This window comes from Lepisosteus platostomus, chromosome 25 (genome assembly GCF_059453375.1).
Source record: "Lepisosteus platostomus isolate fLepPlt1 chromosome 25, fLepPlt1.hap1, whole genome shotgun sequence".
In the NCBI taxonomy this organism is placed as follows: domain Eukaryota; kingdom Metazoa; phylum Chordata; class Actinopteri; order Semionotiformes; family Lepisosteidae; genus Lepisosteus; species Lepisosteus platostomus.
In genome coordinates this window covers 15712142-15735267 of record NC_142635.1, presented here as the reverse complement: position 1 = coordinate 15735267, position 23126 = coordinate 15712142, and the positions used below count along the sequence as shown (strand labels likewise).

Genomic DNA, 23126 nt, shown 5'->3' with positions numbered 1-23126 from the left:
TCTTTTTGAAGGTCAATTTACAACTTTTCTTCAGCATTTCCTAGACTATCCTATGCAGAAACATGCTTAAATGTACCTTTTTAAAACTATGAATCTGGTAGTGAAAGGGTTCCTGCATTTGATGATAAAATAGTAGTTTTATTCAGATTACTACCCATTTAAAGCCATTTTCACACAGACTTTTCATCCTGTGATAGATGGGGTTGGAGAAAAAGCTGCATCACCAACAGAATAAAACTTTCTGAGCATAAAAATTCCCAGTTCCTGCACCAATTTAAAAAAATTGAAAGATATGATGTAGCTTACTTTCAGAGATAATTATTTAATTTATCAAGTAAGGTAGGTGGGCTCTATGGCCTCCTGTCATTTGTAACATTTCTTATATATTTACTCTGCCTTTACACTAAAGATAAAAAAGATAAGCCAAACACCAAAAAGGAGCTTAGTTAATACTTAGTCGCTTTAAAAAGCCTTATCTCAGATGATTAAAAAAGCTAAAAGTAATTCAGATTATTAATTTAAGAACAGCAGAATGGAGTAATTGTTGGGTTCAGGAAGATTGGGACATCTGTTGCCCCCACATCTCCTGTCCACCTCCATGTGTGTGGTGTGAGCTGGATAGAAAGAGGGTGCATCAGGATCTGCAGAAACCAGAGCCAACTATCTTAGTGATGTCTTAAGGTCTTTTCAAATTTCTGCTTCTGTCCCCCTCGTCTCTTCACGATCCTAAATAAAAACTGAACCAATAAAAATGAATAAACAAGCGAAACTATGCAAACACGCATAAAGAAACATCCCAATCTGGCTGGTGATTTGTGCCAGGCAGTTCAAGCACACAAGTCAGTCATCTTGATTTGAATGGGGTCAGACATCGCACTCTACTCCTCCTTTGGGTAGAGCAGTTTCTAACTTGCCCACAATCTCAGATGATCGATCACACAGCCTTTCATGAGCTCCATAGGAAAGTCAAGATCATTTGTTCCCCCAGAAAATTGAATTTTAAGTGTCTAAAACAAATCCAAAATGCAGAATCTTGGTTCTAATTCTGCTGAATGGCTTGGGAGTAGAATAACCTTTATAACTAAGGGAAGCAGCAGGCACTCAGGCACTGCATTTCTCTATAAATTAATGTACAAACAAAGAATTGCAAGTAAGATTTTTAGAGAAGATCACAAATGAAAAGCTATGGCAGCAGATAATGGAATAGCCCACACAAGTTCAGAGTCCTGTTATCAAGAAGAGAACCTTTTAACTTTCAACATAGGATTTAGAGATTTTGGGACCCACGCTTTCCATAACGGCATGTCTTCAGCTTCTGTTAGTACAAAAAAAAATCTTGTTCAGTGCTTTCTTGCAATTAATGCAGAGACACTTGGAAACCAGTAAAACTGTCATTCATTGCCAGTCCAAGGTTTTGGTACACTCCGCTGGAAAGTTCTTCCTACATTAGAACGACAGTGAGTTAGGCAGCATCTTTGAAATCGAATTCCTGAGACTGAAGAAGAATTGCGTCCTCTCTTTCCCTGTCTGCAGTTAAATCAACTGAACATGCCAGACAATTCATCTCAGAAAAATTTACATTAAAAAAACAAACCCCAAAAAAAACCACTTGAAAAACAGCAGCTGGCTCTACAGCAATAAACTTATATATCATTTGCAAAGTCTTTCTTTGACTACTGACTCCAAACGATTTGAGAAAAATTATGCACACATAATAGAGTGGCAGCTCATTTATCAGTCTTCTCTTTGCAGATTAATGCCTGGAAATGGATATATATGTGCCATGTAACAGCCATAGACCTGATGTTGGTGACTTGGGGAAGCTGTTGTGCATTACTAACTCAGCGACTTCTACAAACCCAGAGAAGTCTGGGGGGGTCTGGTGCAGCCTTTATAAAATGAAAAAGATCTGAGTGATTTCAGGCAGATGCTTATCTGTGTGCACCCTTCACAAAATTTAGACACGGAAGAAGAGGAAGTGTATGTAAGACCTAAAGAAGAACAGTAGACACTTCTTTACACAAAGGGTGCTGGAGTGTGAAATATGCTGCTCAGCCATACTGGGGAAGACTGTATCTTGGGATCCTTTAAGAAACAGCAGGGGGAAGTCCTTGGATCAATTTGCGCCTAGCAATCACACTTAATGGCCCCTCTGTTCGTGTTCTTAATATTCACACTGAAATAATTAAAAACTAGTTCATATTATTGTGAGCTGCTTCTTCTGCCACAAGCTGTGCTACAATGTCTGTTTGTTTCATGCACACCAGCTCATGTCAGGCAGCCAGTGACTCAGCAGTCACCTCTGCTCATCTGAAGTCAGAGACAGCAGACTCCAGAAACTGCTGACCTACTGCCCCCTCTGTAGGTCAGAGGGGCAGACTAGTTGTTCAGCATTTCCAGAGCTTCTGTAATTCATGTAATTGGATGTTGCCTTTTAAACTGTTACATTTAAGTGCAAAAATATTCACCTATTTACTATCTGTGTTCAGGAGACTCTGCAGATGTGACTGTTCTAAATCTTAGTACTGTACTAATCCAGCATGTTCATCAGGACAGACTTCATGCAGAGCAGTAAAGCATCACATCTATCTACCATCATTACTACAGCCATTCTCATTCTTGAGTGAACACTATACAAAACAACTGAGTTTCTGGCATTTGATTTACAGCTTTCATTACAATTTTTATCACCGAGAAAAAGCTCACTGAGATACAGCCATCTGTTTTCATGTGTATAATCTGTTTGATGACTGTGTTTCCATCAGGTGTCCTTGATTGAAGCTCTAAAGGGCTGCTTTGTGCTTTAATTGGAGCAGCTCTGTAAATAAGGGGGTCAATGTCAATGGTTTAGTCAGCCAAGGTGATGCAATAAAGAGTTTGTTAATGATGCCTGTGTAGCCTCCACCTCACTGTCAACCCAAAGAGGTGAAGGACATGTTTCAGGATGTGTGCTCACTCTAGATCTTGGCCTTGCCTTACTCATGGGTCTTGTCATGTTCACCCCGGTGTCCTGGCCAAATTTCCAATTGGCCCTTACTAATCATGGCCTCCTAATAATCCCCCTCTATGAATTGGCTACATTACTCTGCTCTCCTCCCCACTGATAGCTGATGTGTGGTGAGCGTTCTGGCGCACTATGGCTGCCGTCGCATCATCCAGGTGGATGCTGCACATTGGTGGTGGTGGAGGGGAGTCCCCATTACCTGTAAAGCGCTTTGAGTGGAGTGTCCAGAAAAGTGCTATATAAGTGTAAGCAATTATTATTAATTATTAATTATTATTATTGTCTCAATACTACCCTCCTCCTGAGAGCACACACCCATCACAAAGTGCCAGGGGCATATTAATGTCCTGGGAAAAACAGAAAAAGAGACGTTTACCAAAGCAGTCATGAATGCTTTTACTTTAATACTGTTAAAATACAGACAGCCTGAAATAAAATGCACACACCTGTGTTTTACTATTGTTACAAGCACACTGGTTGAGCTGGTTTTAATGTGTCTCCTTATCTGTTAAGTTTAGGATAAAACTGCAAAAGAATACTCTGAGTGGTAAATCCTCTTTTCCCATTTTTTTATACACTTTACCATATCATGTATGCTTTTACCACAGGTTCACACTTTTTTTTACCTTTATCAGCACATCACAGTAAAGTATTATAGAGGAAAGGTACGTTTAGAAAAACTCAGACCACCTGAAAAAGCTGCGGGTGTGGAAGAAGGCTCCTTAGAACAAAACATTGTGTTTCTTTTCTTCCCTTTTCAGCATGGAATTAACCTTCACTTGCTCCTTTGCAGCCTACGCATGCTGACGCAGGTACTGTACCTACTTTTGCTACTTCAGCCCATCTGAAAAAGTACACTACTATAAATATAAAATTACAGAACCTTGAAAAAAAACTATTAGGGTAAGATGACAACAGGATATATTAATAACAGATAATGGTTTCAAATAGAAATACTGAGTTCAACTTTCTACACATCTCCTACACAATGTAGCAAAACAAAAAGCCACAGAATCTGTGGATGTATAGTATAGACTACATTTATGATCCTGTGTACAGTTTTTGTTGTCTTGTAACAAGAAAAAAGACTGCAGTTCAGTCCAGAGAATAACAACCAGGTATATTCCAAGAGCCAAGTCTCACAGACCAAACAAATCTTTATAATCAGGCACAGAGAGGACTGTGAGGGGACCTGACACTAGTATGCAATATCATCACAGGTACTGACAACCCAGTTGTTTTCTTCAGGATCAGCAGTGAATCATGAACTACAGGGCTAAAATGAAAACAACACAGATGTGTGGTTTAAACTGAGAAAAGCAGACATTTCTTCAGACCAAGAGTTGTGGGGGTCTGGAAAAAGCTACCCAGCGATGTTGTTGAAACTAATACTCTGCCTTCTTTCCAGAAACGGTTAGATGACATCCATAGATAGCTTCTAACTACATGCTAGATGGGTGCAATGGCCTCCTCCTATTTGTAACCTCTCTTATGTTCTAATATTCTACACAATTTGGAATGGCCAAATGTGTCCCTTCACTAGATCTCATACTACACCTCAAAAGAGTCAATAGCTGACTCTCTAAAATCTAAGTTCTTTAACTCTATTATTTTATAAGGAAAACAATCCAACAGACATGCTCAGAGGCTACTACAGTGTAAAACCAAACTACTTTTAAGAGAGATTTCTACAGATTAAGTTAAAGACCCTAAAGCACAGAAAACAATGGCACCTCCTCCTTTTGAGCATTTTCTTCACTAGGTCTGAAGGCCTTGAAGAGCGTAATCTCTGAAAAGAGGCCACAGTGCAGAGCGGAGCTCTTCATCTCCCATAGCGCTTTTGTATGCATACAGAATGCTGCCCTACTGGACGGATCGCTGCAGAAAACGCCATCTGTCTAAAATGCAAGGAGCCTGGTACAAGCCGCTGGGCATCTCAGTTTTAAATGCTCTGCAGAACAACAGCCTTGTACGACATGCAAAGGCAACCAGTTTCTGAAGCTAGGAGTAATAGAGTTATATCTAAAACTGCAGAATGTAACAACTGCTATGCTAAATATGTCCCTAGTGCATTCAGGACTACTCTTGAGTAGGCATTCTCCAAAAACTACAAATACAAATGGAGGAGTATTGTCAGTTTTGGAGTTTTGGATGATGGCACTGAAAAATTATAAGAGAAATATAATTATAATAATAATTGCTTATACTTATATAGTGCTTTTCTGGACACTCCACTCAAAGCGCTTTACAGGTAATGGGGACTCCCCTCCACCACCACCAGTGTGCAGCCCCACCTGGATGATGCGATGGCAGCCATAGTGCGCCAAAACGCTCACCACACATCAGTGTGGAAGCCACTTCATAGATGGAGGTTATTAGGAGGCCATGATTGGTAAGGGCCAATGGGAAATTTGGCCAGAAGGCCATAATATAGTTCTTTAAAAGAAATGTATTTTACAGACACATTCTCATTTGGTGCAGCTCTTTCCTGACCTGATGAAAAATCACTATGATGGGTAAAGAAATCGTGATAACCAGCAGTAAAAGTGGAAAGGTGATGTGACACTACTTTTTATCTTCTGTAAAATGCAAGTTCAAAAATGGTCTGAAGCTTTTAAGATTTAATGAACAGGAATTGAATTCTCCGTTTAGCTCTTATATTGAATTCGCAATTTTCTTTTCCTCTCTCAGCCTCTGTGACATACCTGCAGTCCACAGATATTTGCTGGCACTTCAGTTTACCCACTTCAAAACCAGAACAAGCACTAATGAGGAAAAGTTATTCTTACCAGTCTCTGAAATGCCTAACAAAAGCAAGGTTAACAAGGCAGGAGCTCATTCCAAAAGAGCTAAGCTGTTTCCTAGTAACTGAGGTGGTCTGAGTCAAGGTCAAATTAACGATGGAGTGCGTCCCAAAGAACTTTGAAACATATTCTGTACACCACTGTTTCCGGAACTGAGCTTGGACTAACCAGAGGTCCCCATCCAGAAAAAGACCAGTCAGCCTGAACCTGAAAGAGAAGACAGACTGGACGATGAAAGACACTTGTGGCGTCCCTTAGACAGCACCGCAGAGCTGAAACTCATTCCCTCACTGCCAATCTTGCTTCTTTGACAACAAAACGATTAAAAAAAATCCTCTCCTGCCATTAGATCACCAGGTTTTAATTTCCAAAAAAACAAAACCATGCGGCCCCAGTGGGACATGTGAGGGATGTAGGGGGATGTGCACGAAAGTGGGCTTTATTTAGGCTCATGATGAAGGACTGTTCCACGTTTGGGCAACCACTCATCCTGTTAAAGAAGTGCAGCCTGGCGCTCCATGGGGGTTTCAAACTGTTCTGCAGTGCAATGAATGAAAATGTCTGTGTGGTAATAACAAAAGCAAAAAGATCACTGAGATTGCTGCTCAGTGTTGTGTGTCATACTATACATGTGAGGATTTCTATATTGAATAAGCAAAATAGTTTTTTACCCAATAAAGCAACAGCCTTCTTTGCTTACCTGTGCATTTCCTACCTTCTGAAATGAGCACTAAACCTTTTCTTTTCAGCCATTTTTCACATCATGAATTTTTCATGGATTTTTTGGCTTATATGTTGTTTTTTACTGCTCCACCTACACATTTATTTACCTCAGTACAGGAAGGCACTCAGTTCTCCTCTCGCTGTCTGCAGGACTTATTCATCTGAATGTTTTTTTTTTACCTGACAGTCAGTACGGTCATAAATAAAATCAGCTACAGATTGCAGTGAGGGCTTAAGCTGAGACTCAAACATGCAGGCCTAATACACTACAAGGAACAAAAAAATGTCAACGGTCTCATTTGTTGTAATCTTTCAGCTTCTGTCTTGGACAGTATCTGTCACTATTAAGCAAGCATCAGCACCTTGCAGAAGAATGAAGCAGCATGTGAGGAAACATGGACTTAAAAACACTTTCTCCAGTATCCAACACCTTCCCCTGATAGCTCAATGCTGACCCACTGTATAAAAAACAATTTTAGATGCCCATGTATACTGCACAGCATGGCAAAGACACACTAGGTTAAAATAAGAGAGTGCAACATTCTCAACACATAACCATAGGTCACGACCATAACAAGTGCTGCTACTATGAATGCTAACACTGAGCTAGTTTCCTGTAATTACTTTCTTTGTTCTTAGAAACAACAAACTGTTTGAAACAAGCAAGATGGACCAGCATTTAAATAGAATAACTTGTTAGTAGGATGTTGCAGGTCAAAGCCCCAGCTTTACTACTGTGTCACCCAGAGAAATAATTATTTGAACCTTTTTTCTTGAGACAAGATGCAATTCACAAAATGCTGCAACACCATTTGCATGGTGCTTTAGTACACAGTACATAGCACTTCTATATTGTGGCACAAAAACAAACAGCACATTTCCATAAAATATCGTCATGCAACTGAACTGTAAGAGCTAAGTCATATCTATGGGAATGCTGCAAATGTTTCAATGTTTCAAATGTTACAGGGTAACGTATTTAATCTATTATTGCATATTTGTCACACTGGATGTTTTCAGATCTTTAGACAATTCAATTCAATTTATTTTTATATAGCTCCTTTCACAACAAGGTTGCCCCAAGGCGCTAAACAATGCAAGTGACCATACATGTTGTGAATACAGAACAGAAGACCAGAAGACAACAGAGGAGAGGAACCAAAAACTCCTTAGTAAGGAGAAAAAAACCTCTAGGGGGTCCAAGGCCAACTGGTTGCCCAACCCGTTTGGGCATGCTAACATTAAAAATCTAATATTAGATAAAGGGAACCTGAGCGAACAAATAATACTTTTTTATTATGATTATGTGATTCATTCAATAAACAGAATTATCCAACATCCAAATCCCCTGTTTGAAAAAGAAAATGCCCCACACTTAATAACTGGTTGCGCCACCTTTAGCTGCAATGACTGCGACCAAGCGCTTCCTATAATTCAATATCAGTCTTTCACACTGCTGTGGAGGAATTTCAGCCCACTCTTCCGCACAGAACTGCTTGAATTCAGAAGCATGTGCAGGTTTTCCAGCATGAACTGCTCGTTTCAGGTCCTGCCACAGCATCTCTATTGGGTTTAGGTCTGGACTTTGACTGGGCCACTCCAAAACTTTAATTTTGCTTCTTTTCAGCCATTCTGATGTGGACTTGCTTTTGTGTTTTGGATCTTGCTGCATGACCCAACTACACTTCAGCTTCAGCTCACAGACAGATGGCCGGACATTCTCCTTAATTTTCTAACACAGAGCAGAATTCATGGTTCCTTCAATTATGGCAAGTTGCCCAGGTCCACTACTACCACCATGTTTGGCTGTGGGTATGATGTTCTTACTGTGGAATGTTGTGTTTGCTTTACACCAGACATAATGGGACCTATGTCGTCCAAAAAGTTCCACTTTTGACTCATCTGTCTATAGAACCTTCTCCCAAAAGGGTTGGAGATTAGCCATGTGCTTTTTTGCAAATAAGAGACGAGCATTTACAGTATGTTCTTCTTGGTTAGCAGTAGTTTCCGCCTTGCTACTCTCCCATGAAGCCCCATTTTTGCCCAGTCTCTTTCTGATGGTGGAGTCATGAACACTGCCCTTAGCTGAGGCAAGAGAAGCCTGCAGTTCTCTGGATGTTTTTTAGGATCCTTTGTGACTTCCTGGATGATTTTACGCTGCGCCCTTGGAGAAATTGTGGCAGGCCGGCCACTCCTGAGAAGACTCACAACTGTTCCAAGTGTTCTCCATTGCAGATGATGGCTCTCACTGTGGTTTGGTGGAGTCCCACTGAACCACAGTGTAACCCTTTCCAGACTGATAGATATCAACAACGTTTTTTCTGATCTCTTCAGGAATTTCCTTTGATCCTGGCATAATGTGCTTGTTGAATCTTTGTGCTGGCAACTTGACTCTGACGGTAAGGGTCAAAATAAGTGAGGTTTATATTGAGCAGGGCTGGCTGTAATCAAGCCAGGTGGTGTTCAATCAGCTGAATCTAAATTATCCCTTTAATTGGGCTGATTTAACTAGGGGGCAATTACTTGTTCACATGGTGCCAGTTGTTGTTGGATAACGTTGTTCATTAAATAAATGAAATAAGTAAAAAGAAAAAGTGTTATTTGTTCCTTGAGTTCTCTTTATCTAATATTAGATTTTGGTTGAAGACCTGAAAACATTCAGTGTAATAATAGAAATAATGGAAGAAATCAGTATGTTATACTTTTTCACAGCACTGTAAATGTCTAGATCATCCAAATGTTTTGGCTGTACTGCTCCAGTGTCCAGAGGTGGAGGAGATCATGCTCCTGTCTATCCTCATGACTCATGGGGTATGGCGTTACTCACGATTACCCTGCATACCGTCGTGCTTTCTCCCAGGGAGCAAATAGGAAACGAGCCACAGGCCGGACAAAAACATCTAGCTAATGCCTCATTAACAAGTCATAAATCATCTGGATATGAATCATTTCAATGAAACCATTAATGCAAAGTATTACCAATGTCATTAATATCCGTTAGAGCGTGCTGCCTGTGTGTCCTTACCAGAGAGGTGAAGATGTAGGTGTAATAAATGGAAAGCATTCCCAATTCGGAGGCCTGTGGAGGAAGAGCAAGAGGAAAGAGAATCAGTGTGGCTTTGGAAACAGCTCGTCACATGCTGTCTGCTCGTGAGTGGGTGGCACTGGACAGGGAATATCAGGAGCTGGGATTATCCTGCACTGGGATTACTTTGGGGGAAAAGACCCTCACAAACAAACCCAAAAGGGACATGCCTTACAGCACTTGCGCGATGTTTTTAAGACTCTGTGTTTTATTTCATCTCTCTTCACAACTATTCCAGAAAACACCTGGAGGAAGAAAAGATAGCCCAGACATTCCTTCTTCGCAATAACGCTGTAAGATCCCGAAGAAGACTGCAAATGAGAGAAGCCTGGTCAGCCCACGTCTCCCTCTGTCCCTTACTGCATTCATCAGTAATTCTCCTGTTGTGTGGTGGTCTCTCGGGGCTGTTCCACGTATTCCAGTGAGGCACTACTTCTCATTTTGATCCCCACTAAGATATCATTTTTGCAGGAAAAAATAAATAAATCCCCCTCGCTACTCTTTATTTTTATACTGTATATTTGTGGTCCATTTCATTTTTCAAATAAAAAACTTCCGTCATGTTCTGCCTTCATGTATCTTGTTCCCTTGAAAACTGCAATCAATACCTCTATCAATTAAAGTTAATTATGTTCCTATATATTTATTGGAATGGTTAATGTGGCGTTGACAGTGCTGGATCAATTTCTTCTTTTAACATTCAATCCTTAGCTCTAGAAAAGTGCAAAACAGGACATAAAATACAGAGTACGCTGCACTCTGACCTGTTTTTAATGACTGAAGGGTTTCTGATGCCAGTGTCACCATTAACCAGCTTTGCTTTCCATTCAAATAATGTGCACACTCATTCAAAACATGCTTTGTTTCCAATTTCAGCTATAAAACCGAAATAATTTCACTGGTATACAATCAGAAGGAATCCACATGGGAATAAACTCTCTCATTTTATCACCTCTAGTTGAATATAGAGTGATGTATTCTCTTCTTGCTGCTTGGACTTAAATGTTTTCAATCCTCTAATTAAAGTCAGTCTCTAAAGACCGGGCTTTTCTAGTAACTGCTGATCTCTGTTTGTTTATGACCACCCTGCCTTTACTCAAGCCTGTTCCCTAAAAGCTGAAACTGTTTCAGACTTGAAACCTGAAAGACTGATGCTCTGAGTCTCATTTATTCACAGTATCATAACTTTTCAGTTAGCAATTTTCAAGTGATTGAGGATTTAATAGTGATGCTAAAATCTTAAAAGAGAAGCATGACAAAAAGGCAGTACTATTACTAGATCTTTGTGGGCTGCTGGGGTGAGTTGGAGAACAGAGTCCCTAAGTCAGTACTTTGTGAAATACATTGCTCTGTCAGTCTGCATGGTCTGCAGAGATGCTGGCTTAGGATCAGAGTAAGTATACTTACTCAACTGTGTGAAAGAGTTCTGGCTCGTAGGCATTTTACAGTGTGTCCAAAGAGAATTAATACTTTTTTTTTAACTAAAGCAGCTTCTCTGTTTTTTTTAATAGGATGGAAATGCTTTGGTTCATTACTTTGTTAACTTCACAGTTTCCGAAAGTGAAACAGGTGATCTGCCCAGCCATTTTCTGAAACATTCTTATTCTTGGTAAAGGTCAAGAAAAACCTGGAGTCTAATTTGAAAGCATAGGACACAAGGGGGAATAAACCCCGGGAGGGCAGGGCACACACATGCTTATGTCACATATGGACATAAGAGCATGCAAAGTGCACACAGAAGGCACTCTAGTAATCGAACCCAGGACTATAAGGCAACAAGAGCTAACAACACCACAAAGCAGACTCTCTGCACATTTCATTGCAGCATCTATCGGATCTTTATGAATATAGCATTGCCTGTTGACCCATGGTTTTAATTTGCTAAGGAAAAAAAAAAACCTCTGTGATGAATTGGATGTATGCCCACTTGACAGATTTAATGTGTACTCCTTTTCCACTTCGAACTCAAGGTCAGAGAGGCTATGAGAGGCAGAGAAAGAATGTTGGGGGGATACGCATGAAGTACATGCGTATTCCCCCATACCTCAGAGGTACAGCCCTATTTTATGCTGGGAGGTGAATGAGACCCCGTTTTGTGCTGTGCAGCTCATTCCCATTAAGACTGCAGTGTTCTGCTCTGCCCAGGAGTCTCCATGGTAACCAGGGAGCAAAAGGAAGGCCTACGACGACCATCAGAATCTTTCATTAACTCCAGAAAGCAAGTCTCACTTGCAGGCTAGAGAAGAAACGGTTTCAGGCTTTGAAGGCAGATTTCGGTTTCAGCCCAGAACAACGTGGCTTCTCATTCAGACACCACTGCTCAATGGTCCCCTGGACCCCTTGAAAATTGGCCCAATTTCCAAAGATATGGCTGCTGGAATGAAGAGAGCTGAAAGGTTTGTCTCAAGGACAACTCGAGAAGCAGCAGTGAGAACTGTTTAATTTTTGTTTTAGTTGTATTTTTAATTAGAAACACTAATTCAATAAATATTATTGCAAAATATCTAAATGAAGAGAAAATGAAAGTTGTTGCACATGGAATGGGAAGTGAGCTTGGCAGCTGCCACCATTAAATATGTGTTTGAGATAACCAGCCGGTCCTAAAGCAGGGTTCAGCTGCGGGTGAAGCCCTTGTCGGCATAAAACCATGACCGCAGACCTGACTAGACTTGAACCAACCCCTGTACTTCATGTTGCAGGCTGGTTTAGGAGTCAAGTATTGAGAAAGCCCATTCAGACAACAGCACCAAACATCCTGCAGCTCTGCATCAAAAACTGGCTTCAAAACCAACTGCACTTCTTTAAGCTGCCCAAAAATAAGGTTTACGCTCACCTCAACTGGGAACAGTCTGCCACATTACACACACAACAGCCATTCCACAATAACTTCCTCCATTATAACACCACTGTGCCTATTAATCTGTCTCCACAAGGAATAATGAGGAATTAAACAAGCAATAGTTTAATCATACACAGCCATATGCTGCCATGTGCAATTCCAGGACTCCTCTGTCACTGTGCGGGCATATGGATTTCTGACACGCACGGATTGGCTAAGAGAATGTTTTTTATATTAAGGTGCTTATTACTTCTTCTAGTTTTCTGCCATTTCAGAAATGCTTAAATACATCAATTTATATTATAATGTGAAGGAAACAAAGAGCATTACAGTATGTGCAAGAATCATTTTGCTGACATTTCATGTCCTGCACAATGTTCTGAATCACAACATTGCCAATGAAACATGCATTTAAATGTTCTGGTGACCATGTTCTGTATTACTGGAAGGTCAGAACGGATGGAACAGTGACCTGTCTGTCTGCCTGCAATTGCATTCATCAATTTTCTAAGAGCTTCTTCCAGTTTAAGGTCATGGAGGAGCTGGAGCCTATCCCTGTAAGCAGTGGGTGCCACTCCACTGCAGTGCAGACAGAGACAAACTCAGGCATGCACACACTCACACCTTGGGCCAATTTTCCCAGAAGCCAATTAACTCTCCAGTATGTTTTTGGACTTTGGGAGGAAATGCACATGCACATGGAGAACAGTCAAACTCCATACAGACAGCACCCTTGGGCTCCATGCTATCCTCTGCACCACCGTGCTTCCCCTGCCTACAGTTGCACTCTTATAAACTGTGTTGATATTGTGTGTCTCCATGTGTTTCACTAGGAGCACAGACTTCAGTAAATTCATATTCCTTGCAGTGTCTAAAGATAGACAATGTCAAAACCCCACCACACACATTAATCTTGCGAAAGATTCACGAAAGACTCTGCACTCAAAAATGCAAAAGATCTAAGGACAGGGTGTCGCTTGGCAACTATCTCAGTGAAACACACTCTGCAATCTGATGATAGTTTAGCTACAGGTCCTAAAACTGGAACATATGAAGATGACAGAACACATACTGTAAGACAACAGAAGATGTCATACTGATGGCAATACTCCACGAATTTAGATTTAGTTACTGGAAATAAACTATCCCGTTATCATATTAAAAATAGGCCAGAAATAATTCATATAAAATATTTTGGTGGGTGACTAGCCAAGCAACTAGGTTTGGCTTCATAACAAACACTCCCAAAACAAGTCTTCAAATGCAAACAAAACTGGATTTATTGCCTTCAGACAGTGATTACCAAGAAAATAACCCCCTCACAGAAGCTCCTCCCAGCCCACCTTCTCTCCAAGGCACCTTCTCTCTACTGAGTTCTCCCAGTCCCTTTTAGCTCCTACTTTCCAGGGCCATCCTTCCTTAAAGGGACTTGCTCACATCTTTCACAGATGTGGACATTTTTTAAACAAATAAAGTAACTTAATACACATTCAGAATAAGTTACAAACTTATAAACTTTAACAAAGTCATATGAGGCTTTTTATACATTTAAGCAAGAAAAAATAAGCATACATCAGTTATTTATGGATGGCCTACCAGTAACCTTTTCCTTAAAGGTCAGTAGTGTTTTTTAGTACTGCCGATGTGGTATTGTGGGAAACTACAAACAGAAAGGTGACTGGTGGCTATCTAGCCCAACACAATACCAAACTCCCATGGGGAACACTGCAGTGATTTTGGGGTAAAAAAAAGGGGTATCATTCATACTTCATATGTATCACATACACACTCACAAGGAAGGGTAGAGGATTGGAGTACTGAAGTATTTAACATTCATTTAGAAAAAATAACAGGCACCCTGTCACAGTGACCTTACATGCACCATACTGCACCTGTCATGATTGCTACCTCTCCTCTAAAGGGCGCTCCAGCCCTTCCTCGTTCTGCCTCATTCCCCGCACCTGTTCCCCCTTTAAAGCCAGACGCAGACGATAATTGGGGCTCTACAACGACTCACGGTTCATGTGAGCCCGGGTCCTGATACGTCTGGCTCCGTTATGTTTTTAACTTTCTGTTCCTGTTCCCCCCGCCGGTCCTGACCCGGTTCCCGTTTTTAATCTCCTGGATGGATCGCCTGGTCATGGATTTATGCTTGTGTTTTGGATTCCCCGTTTTTATTTCTTCCTGGATTGTTTGCCCCTGGACACCAGCACACCAAGGACACGCCCCCTGTCTCCGTTCCCGTCTCCTGCATGACTTTTCCCCCAGTGTTTCCTCACTTCTCTGGATTGTGTCGTCTGCATAGGGCCCGGAAAGAACTGTTCATGACAGCACCTTCAATTCACAAACTGTGAATAATCTAAATGATACCACATGTATGCCATCCTGTGACAGTCACTGTCAACTCAGTCAAGGACTTTGAAGCAGCAATGCCCACACTACAGTGCAGTTTATTTAAGCTGGGGTGGCGCGATGGGGTCATTTCAATGGAATAACAATCACTTGTCTATGGCTTGTACAGTACTTAATTATGCCATCTCTTTCTTTAGAGTACGAAACTGTATTACAGCATCTTTTTTTCCTCCTATGTTATCCTCATTCTCTGGAAATAAAAAATCAATAATAAGCTCAGAGTTAATCATGCTCTTATTTAGTCATTAAAACTGATGGTTCTTGTTCAGCATTCCTTAAAAAGAATTTTAGTTAAGGAAGCAGGGGAGGAGGGTCAAGCTAAGGCATGGAATTAAAGACAGTTTAAGCTTCATAAAGTCACATCAAGATTAATCCTACAACCTTGGAGCTGGTGCCAAATTTCATTACCCACTTTGCCAATCTTTTTGCATGTTCCTCTTTTAACGAGTAACAGTATCGATCTAGTAGCATCCTGCTCTTTAATGCTCTTCCAAGTCACCTTGTTTGGACTGGAAACAGCAATTTCTATTTTTTATTACAATGTATTTTCTCAGTAAGTAATTAAATTGTGAATCCAACTAAGATCAAATTGTACACAGGTGAGCTGCCAGTCCTCTTCCACATTTTAACACAAAGAAATGAGACCCACTGTGGTGCAGTGAACATGACCTGCTAACAGCAATTAATCACTTTGTCTGTGTCACATTGAATTTTCCCCCTTCTGATCTGACAACATGCTCACAAATCAACCAATGTTTTTTTGTTCCTAACAATTTAAGAGAAGCTCTGGCCAGGTCATGCTGTGCATGGTGATCTCCTAGGATGTCCTGCAAACTGGATCTGAATGAGAGTCTTGGTCCCAAAGGGCAGATGACTGGGGCATCATCTGGACCCTATCCTGTGAAGAATCCAGCCCTTGGCAAAGCTGTGGTGACAACTGTACAGGCCTACCTACCCTCTGCAGGATGATGTGGGACATGGTGGCATTAGCGTCCACGATGATGGTGGCTGTCTTGTCATCACGGATCTCTTTCAGCAGTGGAGTGGGGTCCTGGCTGTCATCCAGCATGCGCACAGATAGCGTTTCTTTGGAGATCAGGAACTGTCTCAACAAGCGCTCCAGGTTGAGCAGGCCTGGAAGAGAGGACAGACATGACCCAATTCTTTCTGATATTTTCCTGTTTCTAATGGTCCCTGCAAAAATATATATATATAGCTATTTTCTTGCTAGTATACACAAGGAAATAGATATATGCACTGTGCCTATTTTTTCAAGGGCAGTTAAAAGTCCATTAGGACAAGAACAAAAGAGAGTGAAGGGTGAGATACACTGCAGTCTACACTCATGAGCATCACACGGCCTTTAGTTGGGGAGGTTAAATGATTTATTGTTGATACACTGTGCTGATACACTGAGGTTGTCTGATGTGAAAAGAACATGGACTTTTAATGACCTAAACTCCCCTGGTTGTTTTTGTTTAGCAGCAAACAGGAAGGAATGAGAAGCATAATAAAACATGTGGCCCCAGTGTACAACGTTGTCCAGAGGAGAGTGGGTTGAGGTGGGCACACAAACTCCTCAGGTAAAAGGACGTGCCAGTCTGTCTCATTCTGAACAGTACAGTTCATAACTCCATTGTGTGAAACACTGTTTGAGGTAGAGCACAGGAAGACCAGTAAATGCCCTAGTTTATCTTTTATAACAGTAGCAAACCAATTAACCCGTGGTCTCAGTTCTGAAACCTAGCATTCAATATACAGTAATGAAGAAACCATCAACACATTCTATTCCTATGCTTGAAGGAGACACACAGTCACGAATAAGTTAATTTAAAAAAAGCAATAACTTGCAATATCTTTTCAACATGCAGGGTAAGAGCAAAAGGAAATTTTGTTGCAGATAATTTCAGTGACTGAAGCTGTTAAAGGCAGTGCAACAATGTGTACTCCCTGCTGTAGTGCACTCGACAGCTGACTTAGTCAGTTAACAATTCCTCTCAGAAAGCTCATCCTGGAACTCACCAGCACCCACAGCATGTGAACATGGTAAACCATTAGCCTCCAGACAATTCAAAACAAACAAACAAAACATTAAGGATGAAAATGTTCAATAATAAGATATTAGAGGGTTGTATTTCCATAAATTTGAGGTATGTGATTTAATTCAATCTAATTTAATTTAAAAGACTTGCCTTTTAGCACCACACAATTGTGTAACAATGATACACAAGATACAGGTAAAAAAAAATCAGAATTCATTCTAGGGCACCAAAGAGCATACAGTAGCTGTGCCAGAGTCTTCATCTAGTCACTCAAATAATCATTCTAAATAAAGTGAAACAGAGACCACAGCTGGGCACAGATGGAAACTTCTTGAGGAAGTGATTCTGAAACATAGGACAGGGGGTATTTCGTTACACAAAGGGTTGTGGGAGTGTGGAAAAAGCCAATACTTCTTCCAAAAGCCAATACGAAACCAACCCACATTGATGCCACCGTCATGTGTCTGATGCCAGTGTCTTGTGCAGAGCTGTGGGGCTGCAGGCTCAAGATTCAGAGGTCTTTGGAGTGGTTCTTTGTTTCTTTTCTTTATTGTTCTGTTCATGAATATTTACCAACCCTACAATATCTCTGCTGTGCTAGGATCCTGCTACATCGCAACAGGACATGAGGGAGAGACGGTTCTGCTTGCTGTTTTAGAGCTCTTGCAATAGGCCCTGCCTGTTAACACAACAGCGTGCTGCTCGGATGCTGTGTTCTGGCAGGTTCTAAGGTAAATCACAGTGTCAGACTACTGCAGCTATTGATAGAAACAGCTGTTGTACAGCTATGATGCCGAACAACACCCCTCTCAACCCCCATCCATACGAGGTATATTATTTAAATATATTTAACCAACTGACTCCATTGAGAGAGAATTCGTGTTTAAGACAGTTTGCCTAAGGGACTCTATCTGATGTAACAGGCAACAACCAGTCAGGGTAAAAAACAGGGCGAATCCACACAGTGTAGCCTACATACTGTACATAACTTCAGTTCAAGAAAAGATACACTTCAGAAACTGCAGCAAGTATTAGCATCACAAACGTGTCTTGCTCTTTTGCTGAAGTGCAACCTCATAACCTGCAGAAAAAAGAACTACCATAGAGTTTCAAAATTCACTCCAGCAACAGCACAGCAGAAAAGACATCAATGCAATATGACATAATGAAGCAGATTAGGCCAGCAATAAAACACAGGGAGCTGACTAAATTACTTTTTAAAAGCTTCTCAAATGAACATTTTTTCAACAAGATTTTAAAACCTGAGACAGATTTTTGCCAGAAGCACTAATGCCAACAGTTTCCATTTGCTGTCACTCTGCATTCAATCTCATTTCTTTTTTCTCAGACTGCTCAGTGTAGCGTGAGTTCAGTGCAGTTAAACTATGGTGTCAATGCACTAGAGATCTATATAGTGCACTTCAGTTGGGGCACGGCTGCATTTTGTACTCCATTGCATTGTTGATGCCTCATCTCTCAATCTCTTCATTTCTATCACAAGACATCAGCTCCAACACGACTCCAGCTGCATTGAAATAGACTGGATACAATATGGTTTTATTTGTGGTGTGATGAGGAAAACTAGAATGCACAGGAACTGGGACTGACTGCACTGCCTCTTCCTAACATCATATTGTAATCCTTGATAAGAAAGTCTAACACGGTAAATCTGCACTGATTTAGCAGTTTTCGCAAATGTACTGTACACTGATACAATTTCCCCCAGTTTCTATTACATCTTACTACACCTCCTTCTGTTCTACCACCATTTCACTTTGCTTTATTACACTTAACTGTGATTTTTCCACAGTATACTCCTGTATAAAAACAGATTTAAAACAAAATAACAGGTTTACTATATTTTTCAATTAATCACCATGCGTCCTTCAAGCTGACAGGCACATCTTAAATGACAGAGTAGCCTGTTTAAGGCTCTTTGAGGCATGCAACACTTGATTTCCTGCCTCCTATGCCCTCTGTGTCGATCTGAGCTTGTTTCAGCACTAGTCAATAATCATGTGCAAATATCAATTAACAGCTTGGATCAGAGAAATTCACTGTGCATTTTAATGCAGGAGATTACATCATATAACTTTCTCCATGCTTGCCTTTACCATAGGGTCTACCTCCTTATAACAAACTCAAGCCCCAATTAGCAAACAAATTCTGCATGAATTGCAAAGAGGCATGATCTAACTCTGACACCACTGGTGTGTACAGCACAGCAAAATCCCATTTGAGGTTTACTGAAAGGGTCTTTATTGGCATAACCATGTGGTTCCACACTGTAGATGCTCAGAAAGCGAAAAAACTTTAAAATCAGTGCCTGTCACTTACTCTGACCGGCCTGACAGTAACTCACATGAGTTGACACCAACTGCTGGGGATTAATAAACGTCCAGACTCATCTATTTTATTGCTATCAAGACTGTATGCTAATACGAGACAGCCAGACAGTAGCTAATGCTACTAATAAAAGCAAAGAATTGCTGGACTCTTTTGAGACTTCCCGTGAAGGGGACCTTTACAGGGTGGGTAAGGATATACACAACTACCACCTGAAGGATATCTGAATCACTACACATTATCAGTTGAGCACTTTACATCTGTGAGGAAATATTTAGGAAACCAAGAGGCTTTCGGTTACTTAGCTTCTATTGTTATTAAGTATTTAATAAAAGTACTGTAGGTTGTGAGGTGCTACAGTATATAAGTAACCATACAGTACCTTTAATGGAGTGAAATATTGGCATCAGTACCCAAGTGTAGCAAATAATAGAGAAATCAACTGTAAAAAAACTAACAGAAAGAAAACATCTTTAACACAGGATATAGCAGATTATCCGATTAATTGACAAACCAGGTTGGAAAAAACAGTAGATACCAAATCCTCCAGGGCTGGGTTTGAGACCTTGTATGAGCAGGATTCTTATCGTTTGCTGGCTCGTTCACATTGCTGTTTGGCGAAAAACAGTGGCTTTTTTCATAGACTGCTCCATGTCTCACACAGAACAGCACGTGCAATAATTTTTAATTTTTAAGTGACAAACTTACAAAACACAAATTTGATGGCTGAAATCAAGGACAGGCTGCCTCTGCATAAATGAGATTTCAGTTCTTTTCAAAGAGCTTATTAACATGACGCCCAGTAAGTAACATCTGGCTGCCACAGTTCTACACACACACACAGTATGTAAAATAATAAATCGTTAGTTTGAGTTCAGCTATTACACTCTCATGCTCGTTAACCCTGCCAGTAAAGTTAGCAGACTATCTGCCTTTTTAATTGCCTCCCAAGACAATTACAACACATACAGTATATTAAATTGATCTATCCACTTTTGACAATGTAATATGCAAGAACATTGATTAGCATTGAACTACATATCATACAACCTGTGCTCAGAGCCCGTGCTGATAAGGCATAAGCAATTCAAACTGGGATTCAATCTACTGTATGTACTAAAAAAACAAAATAGAGTGCTTCTCTTCATAGCAGCTTATACAATATGACTTGTTTTTTAGATTTGTTTAAACGGAGGTGGGTCTGGATGGTGGATTTCTCACACAGTAATACAAGCCCTACTCTTATATCCAGAGGCACCAGTTCCTTGGCAGATGTGTCCTTCAAGAGCTCAGTAATAATCTCTCATTCTCCAGCATCGTCATTCACTCTCTGAAAACATGCACACACTGCCAGAGCAGCAAGGATGCAAAAATAGAACTATTGAGAGCTGAAGAGTCAGCCTTCTATACATCCTTTATAAACAGATTAGTATGTCATTTGTGCTCATTAATGTGAGAAGACGGAGACATGGGCATTTTAAACAATCTTTTTTTCATAATTTCCTGCTGAAAGGGGGCTCTTCATTTTTCATTGTGGCTGTCGAGCTGCTTGGTCCGTCTCCACTCTTTTGTTCTCATTAAAAAAAACAGACTTTTTTCTTTTTTCTCTCCCCAGACCAGACATACAAATCCCATTATACTGCTTATCTCGCATCAAATTTACACACCGAGTCAGAAGAAAAAGCTAAATTAAAAATAGAGAAAAAAGAAAAGAGCAGTCAAGAGATTTGGTTTCCCTGCACATTAGCCCTCATTTCTGTCTGCTTATATAGCTGTAAACACACAGTGGCACTGTGTTTGAGTGGCAAATTTCAAAGCTTTTTAATAAAAAAATAAAGTTCACTCTATTTGAAACTAAAAACTACAACAAAAACAAAAATGAATTGACTGTGAAAGTCTACGAGGACAAACCTAGCAGGAGATGGGAAAAGCAGGAGCTGTTTCTGCAGTTAAAGAAATACTGCACACCAAACCGCGACCAGCAGTCAGCACATGCAATGTGAGAACTTCAAGTCGCAGTAAATTGCAGGGCTGCTGCAATGGTAAATTAGTGTTTCTAGTTTTGTATTACAGAGCAGACTGCAGTGTGTCGACCGCATCTCCATGCTCATTTCAGTCCTGTTAAAGCTGTTGGGCTGCCTGATGGAGAAGGGCTAAGTAGTGAGAGAGGGCACGGCCTGTAAGGTGGATGTGGCAATTGGAAGCTCCACACTAAAAGCTACAGTAACACTAAAACATAACGCTCACAGTAATGCACTGTAGTATTCTGACAGTCCTCCATTTAAGGTGGGAAGTTGATGGCAAGTACTGTAGGTGTATATTAGATTCTATACAGGTATCCTACTGGATTAGAAGAGGCCCTGCAGAAAGTTTCTTAGATGCACACTGAATGAGTTAAAAAACAGCAAGATAAATGGCTGTCCTTTCAGATAAACTACCATGCCCCCGCCAACCCTACCTTCTCAGTCTATACCGGGAAGCAAGGTTGAGAAATATTCATGAATCGGTCACGCTCTATTAGGCTGTCGTATGTGAGGATGATTAATGAGCCCAATGAGAACAGCAGGCTCCCGCCAGCCCCTCGTATTGCAAGGAAAGAGGCAGAGGGATGCTTCTCAGCATTTGATTGCATGGTGCTGGGGGGGTCACGCAGCAGGGAAATCACTACAACCCGTGTCATTTCCTGACACCCCCTGGAGCGGCTGCTCAGGGAGAGGGAGAGGAGAGGGAGAGCTGCCTTGATTCTGCCAGTGGAGTCCAGACAGCGACGCTACACTGGCTCGCGCACTCCGGGTGAGTGATGCGCCAAATCGCTCACGGCGTCAACTAACAAAGACCTTCCCCCAGGATGGGGAGGAAACAACCTTCTCGGTAAAGGACGAGGAGCTTCAGAGTGAGTTCTGCACACCCGCCCCAAGGGGCACCTGGCTTATCTACCACACTGAGTCCTGCTTACAGTGCAGCTGCCCTTCCGTTCCTCTGTGGACAGACTATTACACATTTCACTAGTTCGTTAGCTCTCGCGCCGCAAGGCTAGCACACACAGGTACTGTACATGCATATACAGGGCCTTGCAAAAGTATTCACCCCCCTTGGACTTTGTCACATGTTATTGTGTTATAGCACGGAACCATGATGTACACACAGTGCCGAATGTGCATCTTATTCACACTGATTACAAGTCAACCTTTTAAAAACCATTAAACCACAACTGTGCTACAGAAAACATAAGAGTTTCAGGACAAACTTAAGCAGAGTAAGTGTAAACATGGGCAACAGACTGGCTGTTCCAAGTGTCCACTCACTGCACCACATCCCTTCCTCCTTTACTTGTCATGAAGCAGCTTCCTGGCTCGTTCCACCAAGTAGGAGAGCTTTGACCTATTATATACAGAACTTCTGACTCACCCTTCAATGGCCTTTACCACGTTCATCCAAGTTCTGATGGACAAGTACAAGTACTGAATCCAAGTTCAGTAAAAAGGGAGCTACTGAAATCCACTTTGCATTTCAAGGATGCAAGCTGATTAAAGGACTTGGCCAGCACCAGGGGGGGTCATCTCACTTGTAAAAGAAAAGGAATTCCAGCCATTAAGATGAAGAGGAATGGAGGAGACTGTGAACTTGTCTCCCTCTGAAGCCCAGTACACTCTCCCTGAACTTGTATAAAGATTTAGTTAACTGGTCAAACCTACATTTCTAGTCCTCTTCTTTAGTTTTATGTGTTTTTTTTCATATTTTATTTCTCATACAAAAATGAACCTTGAATGTTCTTATTAAGCACTGCTTGGGACTTTACATTTAAAGTTGAATGAAAAGTACCATAAAAGGTTACATGTGTGTAATGAAGGAACAGTGCAGAATAAGAAGA

The 23126-nt window shown here is 41.0% G+C and overlaps 1 protein-coding gene across 4 annotated transcripts in view; it reads right to left on the bottom strand.

The window, feature by feature from the left end:
* The window catches only part of grik4 (glutamate receptor, ionotropic, kainate 4), a 307117-nt gene that overhangs the window by 73696 nt on the left and 210295 nt on the right, over positions 1 to 23126 (bottom strand). For 3 of the 4 annotated variants that reach the window (XM_088619595.1, XM_088619594.1, XM_088619596.1), the window contains 2 exons: positions 15823 to 16001; positions 9557 to 9610 (listed from right to left, as the gene is read on the bottom strand). In XM_088619595.1, coding sequence (XP_088475721.1) covers positions 9557 to 9610; positions 15823 to 16001 — 233 coding nt within the window. The remainder of the gene's footprint in view (positions 1 to 9556; positions 9611 to 15822; positions 16002 to 23126) is intronic. The other variant, XM_088619597.1, reaches the window with a different exon arrangement.